Source organism: Nicotiana tomentosiformis, chromosome 2 (genome assembly GCF_000390325.3).
Source record: "Nicotiana tomentosiformis chromosome 2, ASM39032v3, whole genome shotgun sequence".
NCBI lineage: Eukaryota > Viridiplantae > Streptophyta > Magnoliopsida > Solanales > Solanaceae > Nicotiana > Nicotiana tomentosiformis.
Window position 1 is genome coordinate 32,881,925 of NC_090813.1, and position 21,721 is coordinate 32,903,645.

Here is a 21,721-nt window from a genome sequence, read left to right on the forward strand (position 1 = left end):
TTTTCGAAGATCTTTCAAACAGCGACAGAGTTTTTGAGATATGCTTAATTATTTTGAAAAAAAGATATATAGGTCTGCATGTTTATTAGCTAGCTTCTAGGAATCTTCTTCTCCTCCATGTTTTTCTGATACTACTTTTGTTTTCTTTTTCCCCTTTGAATTACAAGTAGCAACAGTAGTGGTATCAACTAAGCAATGAAGTATGACTATTTTTCTTTTATTTTTTTGGACATCATATGAATATGCATCCCTAAACATGAATTACTACAATATAATGAAAACGTATGGATCAACATAGTGCATTTGCTTTTGCACCAAAGTTTCAATGTGACTTGACTAAGTAAAGAAATTTTGTCTCTCCTGAGGGCAACGTTCAAGAGATGAAACTTAAAATTAGTGTTATTATTACAATTATACTACTAATAGATATCCTTGAGTAAAAAGTTTCAAATTTCAATCCATCTGTGTATCTTTACCATCGTCTTTACCATATTTTACCGATCTATTTTTTTTTGTTATGGTACTACACCACTACTAATCTATCTTAACCCAGACAATTTTTTTTAGAAAAAGAAACGAGCTTTTAAAAAGGTGCAGTTCCAGATTCTTCTTCATCAAGAGATTACAAGAATTATACCTCGCATCATAAGTAAGCTAGGCAAAAAGTTTCACAGTGGATATTCGTAGTTCTAGTTCAAGATTAGTTAGAATTGCAAACTGGTAAAGATTTTCGTACCTTATAACAATGAAATTGCTAACCGAAATGTTATCTCTCCTCTGCCTTGTAGCCTGCAACTTCCTCTTATTGGAGACAAATTTCTATACAGTCAACTTCTAATTTCACTCCAAGGAGGCTGCCCACTGCAGTCAAAATGATCCTAAAATCAAACAAGAATTTCTTTCACGAACCTAAAATGGCTCAGCAATCAGCCTAGTAAACATACTCGATTGGTAAAATATTTAGGGGACGAGCTCAAAAAAAATAAATGATTCCTCAATTCCTCAAAAAATGTATTAACAGATAAAATTACTCAATTTACACTAAACTTATAAATTATAGTGTAAAATACCATGTGATGTTGAATGATATACAGAAAGGAACACCAAAATTTCAGAAATCAACGCACTCTGAATAAATCAAATGGGTTTGTTTGTGATATTTTGTTAGGTACTCTTAATTTTCGCACCAAATGTAAAGTGCAAACCTCATTATCATTTAATTATTCCATCATAATATTCTTTCTAAGATCTACTTATATTTTAAGAACAATAACAAAGCATTCAAAATATCACAAACCTAGTCAACAACAATTGGTTATTTGACCATGAGAGAGCAAACCCAGTCAAATTATTTTTCAAACTAAGTTTTTAACACTAAAGGATTAGTGCCGTTGATTTTGCACACTAAAAACGAAACCCTAAGTCATCATGTCACGACCAAATTTTCCCTCCGTGTGATGTCGTGACGACATCTAATCTCTACAACTAGGTAAGCCTAACATTTTGCGGAATAATAAAATAAAAATAAAAATTTAACCAACTATTCAAAAATACACAACAAATCCCAAAACTAGGAACATCGTGAATCACAAACTACAGAAGGAAAATCTAGTGTCTCTATACATCAGAGTCTAGCAAAAGAAAAATACAGAAGATAATGGATATGAAAAAGAGTAGAAGGGGACTCCGAGGTCTGCGGACGCGGCAGATATACCTTGAAGTCTCCGTAGCTGTCCCGGCTTACTGATAGTGCGGCTGACAAAGAGCACCTGGATCTGCACACGAAAAATATTTGCAGAGAGTAGTATGAGTACACCACAATCGGTACCTAGTAAGTGCCAAGCCTAACCTCGGTAAAGTAGTGACGAGGTCAGGTCCGGGCCATACTGGTATATATAATAATTGAGCAAGGCAAGAATGAAATATCGCAGTAAAATAAAGACTGAAATTTAACAAGAAAGAATTTATAGAAGGTAACAGCTCAATACACAGAAATACAACAGGGGATCTCCCGAGATACCGTCTCGTAGTCCCAAACGTAAATGTGTAGGAGGGATCTCTCGAAATACCGTTCCGTAGTCCCAAAGTAAATATGCAAGACAGAGGGATCTCCAGGAATACCGCTCTATAGTCCCAAAGTAAATATGCAAGACAGGGAGATCTCCCGGAATATCGTTCCGTAGTCCTAAAGTAAATATGCAAGACAGGGGGATCTCTCGAAATACCGTTTCGTAGTCCCAAAGTAAATATGCAAGACAAGGGGATTTCCCGAAATACCGTTCCGTAGTCCCAAAGTAAATATGCAGGGAGAACTCCCGAGGAATTGCCTCGTAGTCTTAAAAGTAAATACACAGATCAAACGACTAATACAACAATTAACAGTAAGATTTCTAGGGCTATACTGATAAAGGACAAGGAAAAAAGCAGAAAAACAACTAGGCATGCTTCATAGAGTTCAAATAAGCAGTTAAAGCACGTAGACATGCGACATTAGACTAAACAGGATAGCTACACATATTGGAATAACTCAATTAAGAATGAAAATAGCTTAATACTCATAAAATGGTATAACTCAAAATAAAGGAAAACAAGTTGTTGCGCAGTAAAAATCCGATTTTTCAATAACTAGCATGTGTACGTACTCGTCACCTCACGTACACGACGCTCACATGTCACAATAGTTCCAAATCCTAAGGGAATTTCCCCCATATAAAGTTAGACAAACCACTTACCTCGAACCACGCTCAATCAATCGGTAACAAAGCCTTTGCCATGAATATCCGACTGGCCCAAATCGAGCAAAAAATAATTATATATCATAAATACAACTATAATAGACTAATCTATTTAATGAAATCAAGACTTTAACAAAATTTCCGAACTTCGTGAGAGAATAGAATATAAATGTTTAGAATTTTTGAAGTCAACAATTTTCGCAAGACAAGGAATCAAAGTAGTAAAATTTTTCTAAGAGTTCCATAGCCTCCCGAAGATAAGTACAGACTTTTTCGTACCGATCCGCGATACTCTAATAAACCGGTTTGTGACTCACGACACCTATGAACCTAGAGCTCTAATACCAACTTGTCACGACCCAATTTCCCCTCCGTGTGACGTCGTGAAGACACCTAGTCTCTACAACTAGGTAAGCCTAATATTTTACGGAATAATGAAATAAAAACATAAATTTAACCAACTATTCAAAAATACACAACAAATCCCAAAATCCGGAACATCATGAATCACAAACTATAAAATAAAAATCTAGTGTCTCTATACATCAGTCTAACAAAAGAAAAATACAGAAGATAATGGACATGGGGAAGAGTAGAAGGGGACTCCGAGGTCTGCGGATGCGACAAATATATCTTGAAGTCTCTGTAGCTGTCCCGGCTCACTGATATTGCAGCTGATAAGGAGCACCTGGATATGCACACGAAAAATATGTGCAGAGAGTAGCATGAGTACACCACAATCGGTACCCAGTAAGTGCCAAGCCTAACCTCGGTAGAGTGTGACGAGGTCAGGTCCGGGCCCTACTGGTATATATAATAATAGAGCAAGGCAAGAAAGAAATATCGCAGTAAAATAAAGATTGAAATTTAACAAGAAAGAATTTATAGAAGGTAACATCTCAATACACAGAAATACAACAGGGGATCTCCCGAGATACCGTCTCGTAGTCCCAAACGTAAATGTGTAGGAGGGATCTCCCGGAATACTATTTTGTAGTCCCAAAGTAAATATGAAAGACAGGGGAGATCTCTCGGAATACCGTTTCGTAGTCCCAAAGTAAATATGCAAGACAGGGGGATCTTCCGGAATACCGTTCTGTAGTCCCAAAGTAAATATGCAAGACAAGGGGATCTCCCAGAATACCGTTTTGTAGTCCCAAAGTAAAAATGCAAGACAGGAGGATCTATCGGAATACCGTTCCGTAGTCCCAAAGTAAATATGCAGGGAGAACTCCCGAGGAACCGCCTCGTAGTCTCAAAAGTAAATACACAGATCAAACGATTAATACAATAGTTAACAGTAAGATTTCTACGGCTATACTGATAAAGGACAAGGAAAAAGCAGAAAAATAACTAGGCATGCTTCATAGAGTTCAAGTAAGCAGTTAAAGCACGTAGACATGCGACATTAGACTAAACATGATAGCTACACATATTGGAATAACTCAATTAAGAATGAAAACAGGTTAATACTCATAAAAATGGTATAACCCAAAATAAAGAAAAACATGTTGCTGCTCAATAAAAATCGGGGTTTTCAACAACTAGCATGTGTACGTACTCGTCACCTTACGTACACGGCGCTCACATGTCACAATAGTTTCAAATCCTAAGGGGGTTTTCCCCACACAAAGTTAGGCAAGCCACTTACCTTGAACCAAGCTCAATCAATCGGTAACAATACCTTTGCAACGAATATCCGACTGGCCCAAATCTAGCAAAAAATAATTACATATTATAAATACAACTATAATAGACTAATCTAATTAATGAAATCAAGACTTTAACAAAATTTTTAAAATTCGTTTTAAAAAGTCGACCGGGGCTCACGCCTCGGAATCAGGCAAAAATCACAAAATCCGAAAGCTCATTCACTCACGAGTCTAACCATATCAATTTTACTAAAATCCGACACTAAATGGTCCTTCAAATCCTCAAATCAAACTTTTCAAATCTCTAGTCTCAAACTCCTAAATTCCACTTTAAATACACACTAACTAGGTGGAAAAAAAATAGGGAAGCAATATTATTGATCAACAATAAGCACAAGGGACTTACCTCAAGAAACCCCTCAAAAATGCTCTTAAGAAAACGCCAAACCCGAGCTCAAAATGTTAAAAATGAGCATAAATCGCGAACCTTTGCATTTAAATGTTCTGTCTAGAAATCTTGCACCTGCGGGCCATAGTCGCACCTGCGAAATTTCCATCGCAGGTGCGGAAATGACTTAAAGGGACTGGGTCCGCATCTGCTAGCAATGGGCCGCACCTGCGCGCCCGCTTATGCGGAATTTTTCCGCTTCTGCGATCCCTCACGCCCTGGCCCCTTCCACTTCTACGCTCCATCTTCCGCATCTGCGGATGCGATTATATCTCCGCACATGCGACCTCTGGCCTCTTCCTTCCAAACTGCACTTGCGTTCATTGGCTCGCTTCTGCGGGCTCGCACCCGCGGTCAATGTTGCGCAGGTGCGATTATACCAGGTGCAGCAACTTCAGCTATTCTTCCAAAATCAAATTTGATCCGTTAACCATCCGAAACACACCCGAGGCCCAAATTTGATATTGTCGGTGTCGTTGGATTTGATTTCGCCGGCGCTGTTGATTAATTGGAGAGCCGAAGAGAGCGTGTAAAGAGAGAGACAGAGAGTAAGAGAGAGCGTGTGTGGGAAAAAAATATTAGAAAAGTAAGGGAATTAGGCAGAAAAAAACTTAAGTTTCCGACTACAGTAGTCACAAAATAAGGTCTGACAATATTCCAACTACTGTAGTCGGAAAAAATATATTATTTAAATTTTTTTTTTGAAAAAAAATTTCGACTACCACGGTCGGGACCATTTGGTCAAAAGTTATTTGACTTTCCTATATAATATTTCGACTACAGTAGTCGGAAAATTCTATGCGTGAAATTTTTCGCGAAACTTTACGATTATATTAGTCGAAAATATAGTCGGAATAATTCTTAGAAATAAATAAAAAAATAAATATGAGATTTACGACTACAGTAGTCAGAAATTTACTATTGATATTTTATAATCGAAAAAAGGTATTTTCTGGTAGTGCGCCGTCAGAATCAGTGAAGTTAGAATAAAGTTCGACAACTTATAAACTCTCAAAACCTGTCATCTGTACATGAAAGTTTTTTGCTCCAGACTTTTGAATATTAGAGATTAATTACTATTTACATACATGTGGGGCTTCGGCGATATGTATCATAAGTTCATAACAACGAGATTAGAATTAAGGAGTAGATTTCCATCTCATTTTCCAAATAAGAAAATAGCATTTGATAACTAAAGTCACCTTTGATATTATTGGACGATGAATTGATTTTTGAAATTTATAACATTCCCTATTAAAATATTGTTAGTCTCACAAAAGTACTAAAATATTGCAAGCTTCGATGGCAACCAATAATACATGCAGTTATGTAAAATTAAATAGACTCTGAAAGTAAAAGGCCCATTAGCTCAGTTGGTTAGAGCGTCGTGCTAATAACGCGAAGGTCGTAGGTTCGAGACCTGCATGGGCCAAAAATGTTCTTTTTTGTTCTGGCCGAAGAGTGGGTAGATAAAACGGTTCCACTCCTCCAATGTTTTCTTCCACCATTAATTTGTTACTTTTCTCTTTGCAATGTGAGGGGCGGAATGAAATCCTAAGCAGTTCGTTTTTGATACAGCCTAAGCAGTTCGTTTTTGATACAGCCTAAGCAGTTCGTATATACGAAGGTGTGGATTTTCAAATCTGATGCTTTTTTTAAAAGAAAATATTTACACCACCATTGATACATTGATAGTGGATTAAGTGGCAAACCTATACTATGCCCAAGTGCCGAGTTACTTAAGTAATGGTACCCTATTGCTATAAACATCCGGCTAGCCATATAATGTAGGGAAGAAGCCCATGTCTGGAGCTATGTCACTGTAGAATCATTAATACTCGCGAAAATTACTAAAATTAATGCAGTGAATTACCAGTTTGGATCGAAGAACAGACACCTACGAATTAGCAACGTATTTGAGTGAAAAACCAAACCTTTTCCTTGTGCGTATGAGTGTCAATTGGTAACAACGATGCAGTATATATTTTAACTTGGTTACTCATTACTTCTTTAAAATCAAAATAATATGAAAAGCTTTTGTTTATGCAATTACTTGGGGAGTGTTGATCACTTTTCCAGTAGGATTACTTGTTGAATTTTGAAAGCTTCTTAAGAAATGCATAAGCTTTTAGTAAAGTAATCACGGATGAAACTTAGTTTCTTTGAGGCCATTTTAGGAAGTTTGAGGATGCTGAAATTCCTTTAAAAAAATGAATCTAGATGGAACATATGCTTCGTAATGCTGATGGTTTCTTTAGTCAGAGACATTTCCAAATGATTGAATATCCAGAAAAGATGTGAATACATGATTTGTTGATTAAATGGACTTGAATACTACCATTATTTTCCTTCTCTATGGCACGTAGAGGAAAACTCAGTTGTTACTTGTATCCAATGGCCTCGTGAGAATTGGCAACACCAATACTAGATACTCCCTTTGTTTCAGTAGTTTATGTGTCTTTGCTTTTTTAGTCTATGTTACAAAAAAGAATGACATACTTTTTATAATATAATATAGAAACGGGACTTGGGGGACGAACAAGGGTATACCTGAAATTATGCTTATAATTAGGGTTAAATTTATAATTACACAAATTTTCATAGTAACACATTTAGAACTCCTATTCTCTCTCATTTTCGTTCCATTCCCATTTTCACATTTCCTCTCCTCCTCTTTCTACTCCACTCTTTCAGTGAAGCTTTTCGCTTTGGTGAGTTTTTTCTGCAATCTCTCTTTGCTTCTTGCACCTTTTTATCAGTAATTAGAATATGGGTCTCACTATTTCAATGTTTGCCTATCTTTATTCTATTTATTTTCTTGATTGGACTCTCTGTTTTGATAATTTTTCTTTATTTTGGTTCAGTTCCTTTGTTGGTAATTTGGATTGTTGGGTATATAATAGTTTATATTCTTCTGAATGAATTTCTAGCAAGAAATTGCTCATGCATGTCACTAATTGTAACTAATTTCAATTGCCTTATATTTTCATTAAGGAATTTGGTAATTTGACCTAGGGTTAGAACTTAAGGTTTTGAGCATTCAATCAAAGTTTTACCTCAGAGTTGGTCCAAAGAATTGAACGCCATATTGAGATTAAACGTGTTGGTAAAGATCTAATTCATGATGAAAAGTTTTGATTATTTCCCTGTGAAGTAACAATGCGTTGTATTTCGACCTTCCACGGGTGGATTCTGGGAGCATGTAGTTACCATGGTCGACATGGTAACAACATTTTGTTGCATTTCATTGAATTTTCATTTGTTTCTCTCATTCCTCCACTTCATCTTTCTTGATTGTCTCTATCAATTTCTTTTAATTTTTTTCTTTTTCTTATTTCTATTAGTTTAGTTCTGCTGACCCAAAGGCCAAGAAAGCCGACTCCTTTGACACTAAGTCATTGAAATTCCATAGCTAGAGATGAAAAACTTCTGGTGATGTTACTCCTGATATTTTGAGTTCGTCCGATGACGACGGTGCTGCAGAGATTCTCTGAGACAAAAGTGCAAGGTGAGCCTTTTAGAATCATTAACGATTGTAGGTGTTATTTGTTTTCTAGAGATTCCCTGAAGTTGCATGCAAGTCAATTTTAGATATATGGCAATTTCTCTTTCAATTGCAGCCTTCTGTCTTTAAACAATGAATTTAGTTGTTTGTGCATTTTGCTCTATTGCTTTTTCGGAATTTATGGTGAAGTAAAATTTGCAAAGTAGCATGGCCTTTTTATCAGTTTCTGCCAATATTGGAAGAGATTGATGCGCGCTCCTCTAGCTGATGATCAGTTGTGACTGAAATTTATCATTCAGAAGAACTATATTTTTTCTATTTGTTACATTAAGTTTTCTTAAATTTGATTGTGTAGCTAATATTAAATCGTGGGGGAGCCTAAATTTATGCTTGAAGGTCAAACTGTAAAAAGAATCAACTCTTTCTGTGATTAAGCACATTGAAAACGAAGTGCAGAATTATATAACTTGTACCTTCGTTAATTATTTACTAAGATAGTGGTGCTCAAATGCCAGTCGTCTTTTTTATTGCCATGATCGATGCAACTGTTACTAAGTATAATAAAAGGTCTCACATTGAGTCGTCGGATATGGTGAACCAACTTCTACGGTAACATCTTTTCTTTAAATATCTAATTTATTTGATTGGGTGATTGGATTATAATTGAAGGTAGATTTATTGGCTTCGTGGAGCCCAGACGTTCTGAAATTGCAGCAGCACTGTCAATGTCTAATTTAGTCTTCCAGGGAAAAACGAGCAAAAAATTTATTAAAAGGTCAATGCATTAACCTTACTTCTTCATACAAGTACATGCACTACTTTTCTTTTGCTCTTGATTCTTGATGTATTGGTATATTTCTAATTTATTTTTGGAGATATTGTCTTTGTCGTATAATATTCGCCGATCCCAACTTTGTTTGGAACTAAGGCGTAGTTTTCATTGTTGTCTCTTTATTCTACAATAATGAGGTAGAATGGAGCTGGTTTTGATACTTAAACACTTAGTTTCCTTTGAGACTATCTTCCATTAACTATGTCTTGCAGCTCTCTATTGGTTCTTTTCTTTTATCCAAGATGGACTATCTACATTGAGCATGCGCATATGGAGACCGTTTCCTGTACTTTGATTTGATTCTGTAGAATATCAACAAATCTGTTTCTGCCAAGGGGTGATTTTTCCAAGGAAAGAAAATAAAAAAGAAATGGACTTAAATCTCAGGATCTAAATAAAGTGGGACAGTATTTCGAAAAGTGAACGAGGAAAAAATAGCATAAAGGATAAAAAAAAAGATTACCAGCATATATAACTGCCTAATGATGTTTCAAGCTCTCAATTTTTGGAAAAACTTCTCCAGATTCGCGGAAGTCACATACAGTTGACCTTGGGGAGAGGGTATCTGTGGTTCAATTTTAGTTTACTAATCAATACGTCGTTAAACTTTCATTGTATAACCACAAATTGACAGTGAAACTAAAGAAGAAGATGGAAAAGATTTGACGATAGTGTTCATATAGTGAAATTATCATACTGCCTACTTGCTCGAACTAACTTATCATGTGACACTCTTAACATCGAGGGACCTTCCGAAATTGCATGCCTCAAGGAGTAGTAGCGTGAGTGGAACTAACAATTGTCTTTTGATATAGCAGAGCTCACAAGACACCTCTACTCATGAGAAGATTTCTTCTTTAGAACTGTTGCTTTTCTGTGGAATTATCAGCTATATGAACTACTCTTGTGTTTTCATAGACAATATCTCTGAACCTTACTCGGAATAAGCTGTTGCAACATTGGAGGCTGTATGGTTCTTGGGTGGGCCATGAACTATTGAGCTTTTGATCTGCTTGGAAGTCAATAGAGCTAGAAAATGGAGAAGAAGTAAAATTGGTGTACAAGAAGAGCCTTCCTCATCCATGGAAGAGACGGAGGATTTTGAATTACTTTGATAACTGAGAGGGCATTGTTTCTCTCTTTGTTAGTGGGAAGGGATAGAGCTCTGGTTGAAGGTGAGGCTTGCCTAAATCTATAACTTCCCAGCTTACTTTTCCATGGTTTTAGTGGTATTAAATAAAATGTGATTTTGGTTTGTATGATGATAAAAAAGGAGGAATAAACAAGAAGCTTTATTTAGTGTTTTACATAAAATATTGGTCTGTGTATTGCTTTGACCATGTGCATTTCTAATTCTTACTGTCAAGTTAAATTTTTTGTGATATTGGTTCTTTCAGAATGATGTTTGGCTTAAGACCATATAACTGTTTGGTTTGTTTCCTACATATAATGTAAAAAAAGGTTTGGATAATTTTTATTTGAAATGCATTGCAGGTACTCTAGCAAAGGAGAAAAAGTTCTACCTTATCCTAAAAAGCTTTCATCACATTTATTTGAGATTTCAAACAGATGACGGTTTCAGATTGACAGAACACAGTGTTGCATTAACTTTAGAAGATATATTTGGTTTTTAAACTTTCAAATTTTGTGTAATTATAACTTACTAATGGTACATGAAATAATTTTTTATATCATGCAATAATATGGTGTTCTCAAAAGGTTGTGTATAATTTTTTACTAGAAGAATTCAGAAACGTATGTTAACTGTGTTGGGCCCGTGTATATTAGAAACGGGAGTTGGGTGTACGAAAGGGAAAGACGAACACGGCCCAACATGTTGTATTTTCCTATCTCCACAACAAGAGCAGAGGTTTGAGGAGCACATTTGAAAGCCACGTGTCCTTAGTAGTCCTTTACTCTATCAAAGTACTATTTTCAGTTCATTTTATTGTCATGATTTACTACAAACAAATTGGTAGTGTAAGTGTTTGATAGTCTAAAAATCAATAGGATTAATTACTTTCTTTTCTCTCAAATTAATTGTTGAGATTTTAAAAAATAGTTGTCTTAAATTATTTGTTATTTTATAAGTTCAAGACAACTTAATTATTTTTTCCCTTTTAACCTTAGTAGTAATTATTCTTGAAGACCGCAAACACCTCAATTAGACGCATAGATAGCTTAAATATTCAATGAACAGATATTATATTTTAAGATATAATTAATAAGAGTAAAATAGTTATAAAAAAAAAACTCCTAATTAATATTTAGAAGAGACATATGAAAGAAAAACACAAAAAATAGTTTGAGGGAGAAAGTAATTTTCTTCACATTAGAGATAAATTTGATGAAAGAAAGAAAAGTATTTAAGATCAAAAAATAAATAAGGATAACTTAGTCAAATTATTCTTTTAGTTAATATTTTTTTAAGGGGTGTGCAAGAGATAAATATGATAATTATAACGGACCCGAGGGAGCACATTTATTGTGCTCTCAGCTTTTGCCCGTGTCAAATATCAAAACAAGATATACAGAAATTTAGTTAATTTGGTGGAAACTTAAGAACGTGATGCAAATTATTCTTTTCCAAACAAAAGTATTACTCCCTAACTCAATTGGTGTGGCATAATTCGTTTTTTTCGAAATTCAAATTATATAAATTTTGATCGAGATTTTAAAAATATTTTCTTATAGAATTGCGACTGTGATTTTTTCATATAGTGTTTAAATATCTGCATTTTAATTTTAGAATATTCTGTTGATCTAATTCTATTTAATTTTAAAGGTTAATCAAATAGACTATTGAGAAACAAAAAATGTCACAAAAATTAAAACAAAAGGACCACTTTTCTCCGTGAGTTTGGGCCCGGCCACAGCCCGGGCTTATCGCAGCTAGTATTCTTACAAAAAAGAATGACATACTTTTAGTCCATGTGAGTTCTCTTTTAATGCCATGTCGACGACAAAAGGAAAGAAATTCATCTGAAATGAACTCACTGCCATTATCAGTTCGCAGCTGCCTTATTCTGGAATCGAGTTCGCCTTCAACTGTTTCTTTGAACTCCACAAACTTATTGAAAACTTATGACTTGTGCTTCACAAAACAAACCCAAGTGAATCTAGTAAAATCGTCAATGAAAATTAGCATATAAGAATAGCCGGAGAATGAAGGAGTTCTCGTTACCCCATCAAGTCACTTTGAATAAGTTCTAGTAGGGCATTGCACATTGACAAGGATCTGTCAAATGGAAGACGATGTGCCTTTCCATATTGATATCCTTTCCATATTGATATCCTTCAGAAACCTCTCCTCCACCAAAATTTCTTAAGTTAGGCAATCGTTTTATTATATTTAATTTATCCATGCTAAGATGTTCAAGTCTAGCATGCCAAAGATGTGTGTTATCATTGCTACTCATCTTCTCAATATATAAATTAGAGGCAGATAAGACATATAAATCATTAACTCTCTTTCCTGAGTGAATGATATCTCCCTTGAGCACCTTAATATTTCGGAGGAACTTCACATCACGTGGGCCAAATAGCAAATAGTTTCCAGCATCTACAACATTTGCAATTGAAAATATTTTTCTTCATACCTGGAACATGAAAGACACTGTTGAGAGTGATAGTGTATTTTTGCTTCTCGTTGATCACAAGAGTGCCTTCCTTCTCCACATTATGGATTGTATTATCTGCTGTAATAATGATATCATATTCGTTGTATTCACGAAAGGTGGAGAATTTGGATTGATGTCCAGTGAGATGGTGTCCACATCCTGAATCCACGATCCAGTCTCTTTCAAAATTTATTGAAGCCATGTCATTTATTGATAGAGTCTCCGCTGCAAAGTACTTTCCCCAGTCTTCTTCTTTTTCTTCTTCTTCACCAGCTTTCTTGGTTTGAGCCATATTGCTCTCTTTGGCTCGACAATATCTTCTTATGTGTCCAACTTTACCACAACTATAATATTTTAAAGTCTTTTTACCGTTACTGGAAGACTCCCCTTCTTTCCTGGCAAGCTTAAACCACTTGAGGATAGAAAGTGCATGTTATCTCTTGATTTCCCTTTAAAGTTCCTCTTATCGGCGACAAGAGAATTTCCTTCCCCTTCTTTGATAGATACACCAACCATCTGTTTGGCTAGTAGCTCCTGTGACGACAATAAATTCTCAATTTTTTCCAAAGATGGTTGTTGAACCCATCCTTTAATCGATGTAACAAAGGGAATATATTTTGGCTTTAAACCACGGATAATAATTTTTCTTATTCATACTTCAGAGATAGTCTGGTCCGAATTCAATAGAGAAATTTCGGAATACAAATTTTTAACCTTCAAAAAATACTCGGCGGTAGAGAGATTACCTTGAGTGGTGTTAGCTAACTCATTCTCCAAAATATGTAGCCGAGCTTCATCCTTCTTGTTGAACAGCCGATCGAAGGTCCTCCATAATTCATGAGTTGATTTACACCTTATAATATGATCAAATAAATTAGGAGAGATAAACCTCTTTAGGATAAACTCCGCTTTCACATTAATCTGCTTCCACTTCTTATGCGCATTGCTATTTTTTGGTGCGTCAGTAGGAGAACTTGTGTTACTCCCATTGAAAACTTCCCACAAATCCTCACCAACAAGGTATGACTCCATACAAGTCTTCCATACCTTGTAGTTGAACTGGTTCAACAACTCCATCCCCAGTCCATTAGCACGATCATCCAAATCCATTTAGAGAAACCAGTTGAATCAACCACTAACCCGACCTTGCAAATATATCTAGAAGCCAACTTTGACTCTGATACCATGTGAAGAATAGCAGAAGAAAAGTATTATTTGGAGATCTTATACTAGCCCAGGATCGTTAACTAAAAATAGGAAGATTCAACTAAAGAACAGGAAGTTTTGAAAAGATAAGGAAAGTTTTGGAGGGGAAAACTTTGTTAGGAAAGAAGGCTTTCTTGATTTTTTTGGCTTCGTTACAAATGCCTAAGACTACTCCTATTTATACTTATCTAGGGATAATTCTAGATACAAAACTAATCTAGACAATTCTATCATCTTCTACTAATATCTTCCTTAAATATCCAAGACTCTAGAATATCTAGATATTTTTTAAGTACAACAAATATTAAAGATATTACTCTATAACTTTCTAGAAACTCTTCTAACTATCTATAATTTTTACTCTTCCAAAAAATCAACTTTATTTTTTCACATCAAAGGATATTTTTGATATGCACACCTTTAGCTTAATACCACAAGAATCAATTTTTTTTATATATTTTTAAACTTCATGTCAAGTCGAAGTAAGACATATAGGGAGTATTAATGTTGGTTAGCTAAGATTTGACATGGTAAGCTGAGATTCTTCGCCCATGGATATATTTAAAATTGCCATCACATTCAATACCCTTTGTTCAAAGAAATTCTTTGTTTCTCTTATATGGTATTCATGAAGTTTGAGTCCATATAAGAGGCAATGTATTATATATAAGAATGATTCCTGCTGACATTACCTGTAATCTTGGAATTACAACTTCAGAAGTGAAGTACCATGTGGTTGAATATTTTGTCCTTTTCCATACAAACATCATGTTCTGACCCAAGAAATGCTCTTCCAATAGTCACGGCTCGAGCAACAAAAACCGTCTTTGAAAGAATTTTTTTATTTTCCTTGGAAGTTTCAGATTGGAAAGATGAATTTTGTAGGTTACTTAGTATTTTGGAATTATTATCAGCAGAAGGGAATAGTTTCATGTTAACTTACACACCCCTTATGCAAAGGTTTAGACACTATTCCTGCACAAGTACCCATAACTTTCCTCCTATCAAGATTGGTCATCCTATCCCTTATTCACTTTGTCACTTTCTTCTTAAAGATAATCTTTGTAATTTGGAGAAGCACCCAAAAAGATGAAGTAATATACTAGCAAAACAAATAATCCTTTTGTCTCAATTTATTTGATATAGTTTGATTAATACGGAATTTAAAAAAGAAATAAGAACTTATAATATTTATGATCTTAAATATTCTATAATATTTGTGTGGTCATAGGACATTTGAAACTTGTGATCTAAAATATAATATAACATTTGTATGGTTATAAAAGTTTCATATTCAGGAAATATAAAAATGTATCATTTTTCTTGAAACAGACTAGTAAGAAAATAGTGTCAAATAAAATGGGACGAACAAAGTATTGACAAAGATTCTTGAAACAGACTAGTAAAAAAATAGCTTAAAATAAAATGGAACGAAGAGAGTATTGACAAAGATACTAGAACAAATACTATTGTGGACTAGTAATATTACCTTGGTAAATGGTACATATTAAGAGATTCTCAACAAAATGCATTCTAATCAGAAACAAGTACCTCAAGATCTCACTTAGAATCATGTCCCATTCATAGAGTCAGATCCAGAGTACTTGCCCCTCTTCTTGCATTTTCTTTTGTAGCACAATGAGCACCTTCTTTCAATCTTGAAGGAGATATTGCTGAGGTTAATGACAATGATATGGTACTCCCATCGTCATGATTGTGGCTGTTATTCTTTTGCTTTACTCCTAGAGATAAATTCAGGTCAATTAGGTCACAATCTATAGCCTTCCTTTTCAAAAGACTCAATCTTGCTTTAGCTTTTGCAGCTCTCTGGAATAATGGAGTTAGCTTTTTCATTTCGTTTATTCTCCAAGTGGATCTTTCACTAATGAAAGAAGGAATCCCAGTAATGGAATCTTGATCAACTGCCCTACTATGATTATTGCCAAAAATCCTCTCAGCTGTGCTTTGTAGACAATTCCTTGAAGCATCTCCATATCTGGGTAAAAGAGTAAAAATATCTCATCAGTTTAATTTGGATTGAGATGAACTTAAATAGAGCGACATAAACGGTAAAGATTTATATAGGCAACCGTCTACAACTTGCTTGAAATTCAGGCGCAGTTGTTGTTGTTGTTGTGCGCCCATCAGAAAAGCAAAAGGAAAGGTAAGAAGCCTATAATGAGCACAATAAATTTGCATACCTAAAAGTGGAATTGAATCTTTGATTAAAGGTTGGGAGCATTGGGAGTTCATTCAAGTTGTAGATATTTGGATCTCCACCTTCCATAAAAAGCCTGTGATGATTTGCAACACCTGTGAGGTAAGGAATTGAAATTAGTGAATTTATTACCCCTAAATTTAAAAATTAAAAAGATAAAAGGATCGGATAACAAGCATACCTTGTGTTGGGTCATCAATCTTCTTGCTTCTATACATCTATTAGAAACAAACCAAGATAAGAAAACATACTAATCGGAAAAATAAAAATAAAAGGATAAGCAGTTATATAAAACTTTTTATATTCATTGAAAATAACCTTATTATTTGTTTCTTGAATTTATATGAATGACGAAATCTTTTAGATATACTTGGTTTTGTTCTAGCTAGGCACCTAAATTTACCTGCAGATGGCTCTTGACATGAGCAATGTTGAGTCCTTTTATGTCCATCAATCGAAGAACTAATTTGGGTGTTGCTCCTGCGCCAAAAAAGAAAGAAAAGAAGAAACATAAACATTTAAACAAAGGTGAATAAAAGCAGAAAATTCCAAAAAAACAATCAAGGAAATTGTAGAAACTTACTTTCTTGTCCACCAAGTCTTTCCACAGCATGAACAAAACGGCGATGGAGATCAGTTGTCCAACGAAGTCTAACCATCTTGGATCGAACATAAGGCCTCACCTTCTCGCCCACTTCAACACTACTGTTGCTTGAACTTCCTCCATCCTTAGGCAATTTGATCGAGCTGTTATTGCCCTCTTCTTCATTTTTTTCTGAATAATTAGGGCTTCTCTTGGAACATACAGTGTCATCACTATCCTCCATCATTCCTAGAATATAATTACAAATAGGGAACAAAGAAAGAAAAAAGTAAATGCATCGCCTATGATCAAATTTTTTATGACTTATGTAAACTGCACAACTTTACTTGTTCTTCTTTCTATTTGAAGTGAACTTAACTATACAAGAAAAATATTCTACATAGAAACAATTGAAAATCAAACCCTGGACTTCACCTAGAAGATTGAAAACTTCTCTCTCTCTCTCTCTCTCCAATTATCTATCTAACTCTTCATGCATATGAATATATAGTAAATGCAACCATTCCTCCATGATGTAATAAGTACGCTATAGAGATGAGTCTAGAATTTGAAGTGTATAAGTTATTTCGTGCTACCTCAAGTAAAAATATACAATAATAATTAGATCAACGGTCAAATATTTATAGATATTTAATAATTTTTAATATATATAGCTATTGGATTCACGTAAATCCACATATATGTTGACGCAAAATAAAAAGGAAAAAAAGATATGAAACTAATCATGTGAGACCAGCTCTTCTTTGTACAGCTTCTGTAGAAAAGCAGCTCGTTCTCTGTTTGATATGGTCCAAAATGTCTTCCCTGAATCATTTTTTTATTCTGTGGTTGTTGAAAATATTTCCAACCAATGAACAAAGTTAATTTACGTGAATAATTCATTTTTCAATAGGACTATTTTGACTATCTTGACTCTTACTCCACAACACTTTCTTAAACAGACGTAAATATTAATAATGTTTAATTAATACTAAAATTATCACCAAACACTATCTCCATACCACATACCAACACATTCTACGATTAGTATAAGTAACTTACCTTAATAACTCAAGAAACACTGAAAAATGTACAAAATAGTTTTAGAAGAAAAATAATGGTCATACGAAAATATTTTCGTATATCATTCCATAACACTTTAAATTTAACCTATTTATAAATACAGCTATAGTAGATACTAATTGGAATATACATTAAATGTGTTGCGTAAAAATTCTGAAACAAGTACTTAGGCAATTTTGTGGACTGCTTCAACACCATTGAAAACATAACTCTCCACCACTTTCTGATTACAAAGGCCAGTAAAACTTTAAAATACTCTTGTTTATTGATTGAGTCCAATTAAGTTCAGGGTAAAATTTTTGTTACTCTTGTCGTTTTAGTTATAGAAACAAGTCTTGGGACCACCCTAATGAAGATTAAAAAATTTCAATTTTTATATAACATCATTATCAAAAGATTCCAACATGAATATTGCAGCTTTTATTAATTTATTTTCCAAAATCTCCCTTTCTCGTTTAATTGTCTCATTGGCCCGTCCAATTTAGTTTAATTCTTGAGCAATCTAGCCTAGCATGACAAATATATAATTACATATAACTACCAATATTTCCGACTTTTCGTAGTTAAAGAAAATGATTAATCGTTCAAACTGATTAAGTCAAAATATACGTTTTCAATGTAAAACGGAGAAAAAACAACAGATAAGTTAGCATGGGGAGTCAACTGTATCTTTTTCTGCAATGGCGAGAAATATAATAATTTTTAAAAAGAAGCTCATGCTGAAATTGATTAAACGTTGGTTTCCACTTTCCACATTAAACACTCTTTTCTCCAATAAAATAAAGGTATTCAAATTGTTATGTTGCTTAAACACCATTGCCGCACAGAACAAGGCTTAGAAGTTATGCTGTAATTATTTGTCGGCTTACATAGTTAGATTTCTGTCGTAAACCTTGAAATCCTCATTTTTTAGTAATTTAGATTACTTTTTTTGTAGTTTAAAATTTTAAAATTCATGGCTATTAGACTAGTGTCACATGAAATTGCTTACTTCATTTTTTTTTGTTTACACAGAAAGCTTTACTTGACTTTACTATTATTTTCCATTACCATATTTAACCAAAAGTTTACGATACTAGTAAAATATCAATTTTCTTCTTACTTGTGAATATTAATTCAGAGTTACACACATTCACAGTAAAACATATTGGCAGCCAAGTTGCTGCTAGCCTTCCTCATACCGTTAAGACATGATCAAAACCCTCTATTGCTTTTAGAAGTTATTCAGTGGACTATAACTATTTGTCTTAATCTTCCTAGCTCTTGGATGTCTCTTTCTTCTTTCCCCTTGTCATCTTTCATCACTATTTCCTGGTTATTTGCACTGTTAATTATACTTTAGCTTTATGAAACATCTTATATTTATTTCCGTTCGTGCGTTACGTTTTCACATATGATTTTGTGAGGATCCTTTGCTGAGTTAGTTAATTATTAATGTGAATATTTTTTTTCATGAACTTGCTTTTATAGCACAAATACATATTTAATAATCAAATTTATGTGATTTTTAAAAAGTTTATGCATGACGGGGTTCACGCGCAATGCGCGTATTATGAGACTAGTACTATATTAAAAGCACAAAATCCCCTTAGCGAACTGTCGTTCGCCTTTTTTTACCCTTTAAAAATAAATTTCATATTAGATAAAATTATGATTTAAGTTACTTTCCTAATAATTAGGACTTCAAAATCAACAAAAAAATTACTTATAAATTTTTTTCTTATTTGAACTATGTATAAGATCCTAATATTTAGGAATTTAAAGAGTTTACCTTCTATAAATTCTTTTCCTATTTACATATCAAACATAATTTTTTTATAAAGGCTTACATCAAGTGTATTTAGGACGTCAAATTGTAGTAAAAATCCTTTTACTACATGTAAATTTCAAAGATTGAGCCTAACCGAATAGGAAAACTAATACTTTATTCTAATAGATAGAATTTAAAAACTAAACATAAGACATCGTTTTTTCACATAGGCTTGGACGGCAAGTAAATGATACAAAAACAAATTTTTAACACAACAATTTAATTATTCTGCTCAAAAGATTACTATTTTCTTTATTGATATTTTTTTAGAAGCAATCAAATTAAAAATTAAAAAATTAGGAAGCGGCATTTAATCTTAGAAAAATAAGTTACATAATATAACTTACCATTGTGTGCTTCCAATAAGATATTAGAAGTAATAAATTGACGAATAATTCAATACTCTAATCTATTACTAAAAGAACACTAATGAATATAATTATTTATAAATTGTTAACACTAACATTAACTATTAAATAATAAGTTTCATAACCCACAAATACAAAAATATTGTTACCAAACGAAATAAATCAAAAAACAAAATTTGAAGTAAAAATATAAAGAATTGAATAATGAAGATCTAACTAAAGTTAAAATATGTGAAATTTTCGGATGAAAGGTTTTATCAAATTCATTTTCATGACGCGATATTAGTGTTCAATTTCAACTTCGGAAATATGATTAATGAATAGAGTTTTTGACGAGTCAAATGATTGTTAATGGAATTTTAATGATATACATACAAAGCTACTTACACACGATTGCGCAAAAATTTTGGACAAGCTCGTGCGCAAGGTGTTGGGTGCATACCAAGCATACGTCCGGGGCTTGAGGCAGAAGCTTCATATGGCAAGAGCCTACATGAAATCCAAGAGAATTTTATAAGTGTCTCTCTCCGAGGTCAGTCTCAACTTTGCCTAACCCCTAATTGACAAGTGAAAACAAAAGTGATTAAGATTCAGAGCTGGATGTTCATCAATTTTGTTACCTTTTGAATTCTTTCCTATTTGATTTATGTTGAAAGTCTTGATGATTAGGATCTTAAGAGCAATCGAGATTTTATCTTATATAAATTATTTTTTTATTTAAATAATGTAACATGTCCATAATTTTTTAAAAATAACAAAACTGTAATTGATTCGATATTATTTGAACTCTTATACTTTTCTACTCAAATAATATTTTTCTCTTTATTGATTGTTTTGTATAATATTTTAAGATGATACTCAACAATCAAAACAAATAACAAAAAAAATTAAAAATATAGTTCAGATTACTTCGGTCACTCGCAGGACACCAAAAATCATAATAATTCATATTTATTTATTTATTAGACTAGCTAAATAGAATCAATATCCATCATTTTAAGGAAATTTCATATTTTTAATACAAATATATTATTTAATAATATCGATGCCATTTTTTAAAAAGTTATATAATCTAATATGAGTACACACGCAAAGCGCGTACCATAAGACTAGTTATTATAAAAAATTGTTTTAACTTCAATAATGAGTCAATTAAGTAGAGTGCTAACAGTTGATTGTACGTACTGCTGAAGTGCTTATACAGGTATGTGTGATGCCTTGCTAGCTGATGTTGATCTCTATAATTTCTTTAAGAAAGGAAAACTAATTTGTTTTTGCATATGTTTGCAGCTTCCTTTGCGACGGGAATCACGGGCTCTGTTCCTAACCTACATTTGCTTAGCTGCTTTCACTACCACATGATAAATACTTATTTTTGGAAAATTTCCAGGAAAAATCGAAGCAGCAACCCTTTGGGTGCGCACTGAGTAACCTGCTCACTGTGCAATACCTCGCAAACCACACATGAAATGTAAACCACACTAGGCACGTCTGGTGCAACGAGCTCTGACTGAGGAAGCTGCTAGTGAGGAAAATCGATCCCAGGTATTCCATGTGGGAAACCACTCACCCAACCAACACAGCCAATCCTTGTGGGCATGATAAATACTTATTCTCATAGATTGTTCACATTCAACCAATTATTAATACTAATCAATTTA

General features: G+C 33.7%; 1 protein-coding gene, 1 long non-coding RNA gene and 1 other non-coding gene across 5 annotated transcripts; 2 read left to right on the forward strand and 1 right to left on the reverse strand.

The window, feature by feature from the left end:
* The first annotated feature begins 6,193 nt into the window (after positions 1 to 6,193).
* On the forward strand, positions 6,194 to 6,267 carry TRNAI-AAU (transfer RNA isoleucine (anticodon AAU)). The gene has a single exon. It is a non-coding gene; the product is annotated as a tRNA-Ile (tRNA).
* Positions 6,268 to 7,456: 1,189 nt separating this feature from the next.
* LOC104114138 (uncharacterized) lies at positions 7,457 to 10,890 on the forward strand. The gene is made up of 5 exons (XR_690323.4): positions 7,457 to 7,546; positions 8,180 to 8,343; positions 9,010 to 9,115; positions 9,991 to 10,347; positions 10,667 to 10,890. It is a non-coding gene; the product is annotated as an uncharacterized lncRNA (long non-coding RNA).
* Positions 10,891 to 13,836: 2,946 nt separating this feature from the next.
* On the reverse strand, positions 13,837 to 17,379 carry LOC104114139 (uncharacterized). 3 transcript variants are annotated; one of them, XM_033660753.2, is made up of 6 exons: positions 16,800 to 17,379; positions 16,620 to 16,696; positions 16,398 to 16,434; positions 16,200 to 16,311; positions 15,550 to 15,994; positions 13,837 to 13,969 (listed from the first exon to the last, which is right to left on the reverse strand). In XM_033660753.2, exons 1-5 carry the CDS (start codon positions 17,044 to 17,046, stop codon positions 15,580 to 15,582), a joined length of 888 nt encoding a protein of 295 aa, XP_033516644.1. In that variant the 5' UTR covers positions 17,047 to 17,379; the 3' UTR covers positions 13,837 to 13,969; positions 15,550 to 15,579. The 3 variants fall into 3 exon arrangements, with proteins under 3 accessions (XP_033516644.1, XP_033516645.1, XP_009622809.1); XM_033660754.2 differs by lacking the exon at positions 13,837 to 13,969 and having other exon boundaries at positions 15,454 to 15,994; positions 16,800 to 17,048; positions 17,235 to 17,294; XM_009624514.4 differs by lacking the exon at positions 13,837 to 13,969 and having other exon boundaries at positions 15,454 to 15,994; positions 16,800 to 17,378.
* Between the last annotated feature and the right edge of the window lie 4,342 nt (positions 17,380 to 21,721).

Excerpts from the sequence above, each read along its gene's own strand:
- LOC104114139 (XM_033660753.2), bottom strand. The coding sequence starts at position 17,046 with ATGATGGAGGATAGTGATGACACTGTATGTTCCAAGAGAAGCCCTAAT. Across the intron at positions 16,435-16,619 it reads ATGTCAAGAGCCATCTGCAG|ATGTATAGAAGCAAGAAGAT; the intron begins GTAAATTTAGGT and ends TGTTTCTAATAG. Across the intron at positions 15,995-16,199 it reads AGATTCAATTCCACTTTTAG|ATATGGAGATGCTTCAAGGA; the intron begins GTATGCAAATTT and ends TCTTTTACCCAG.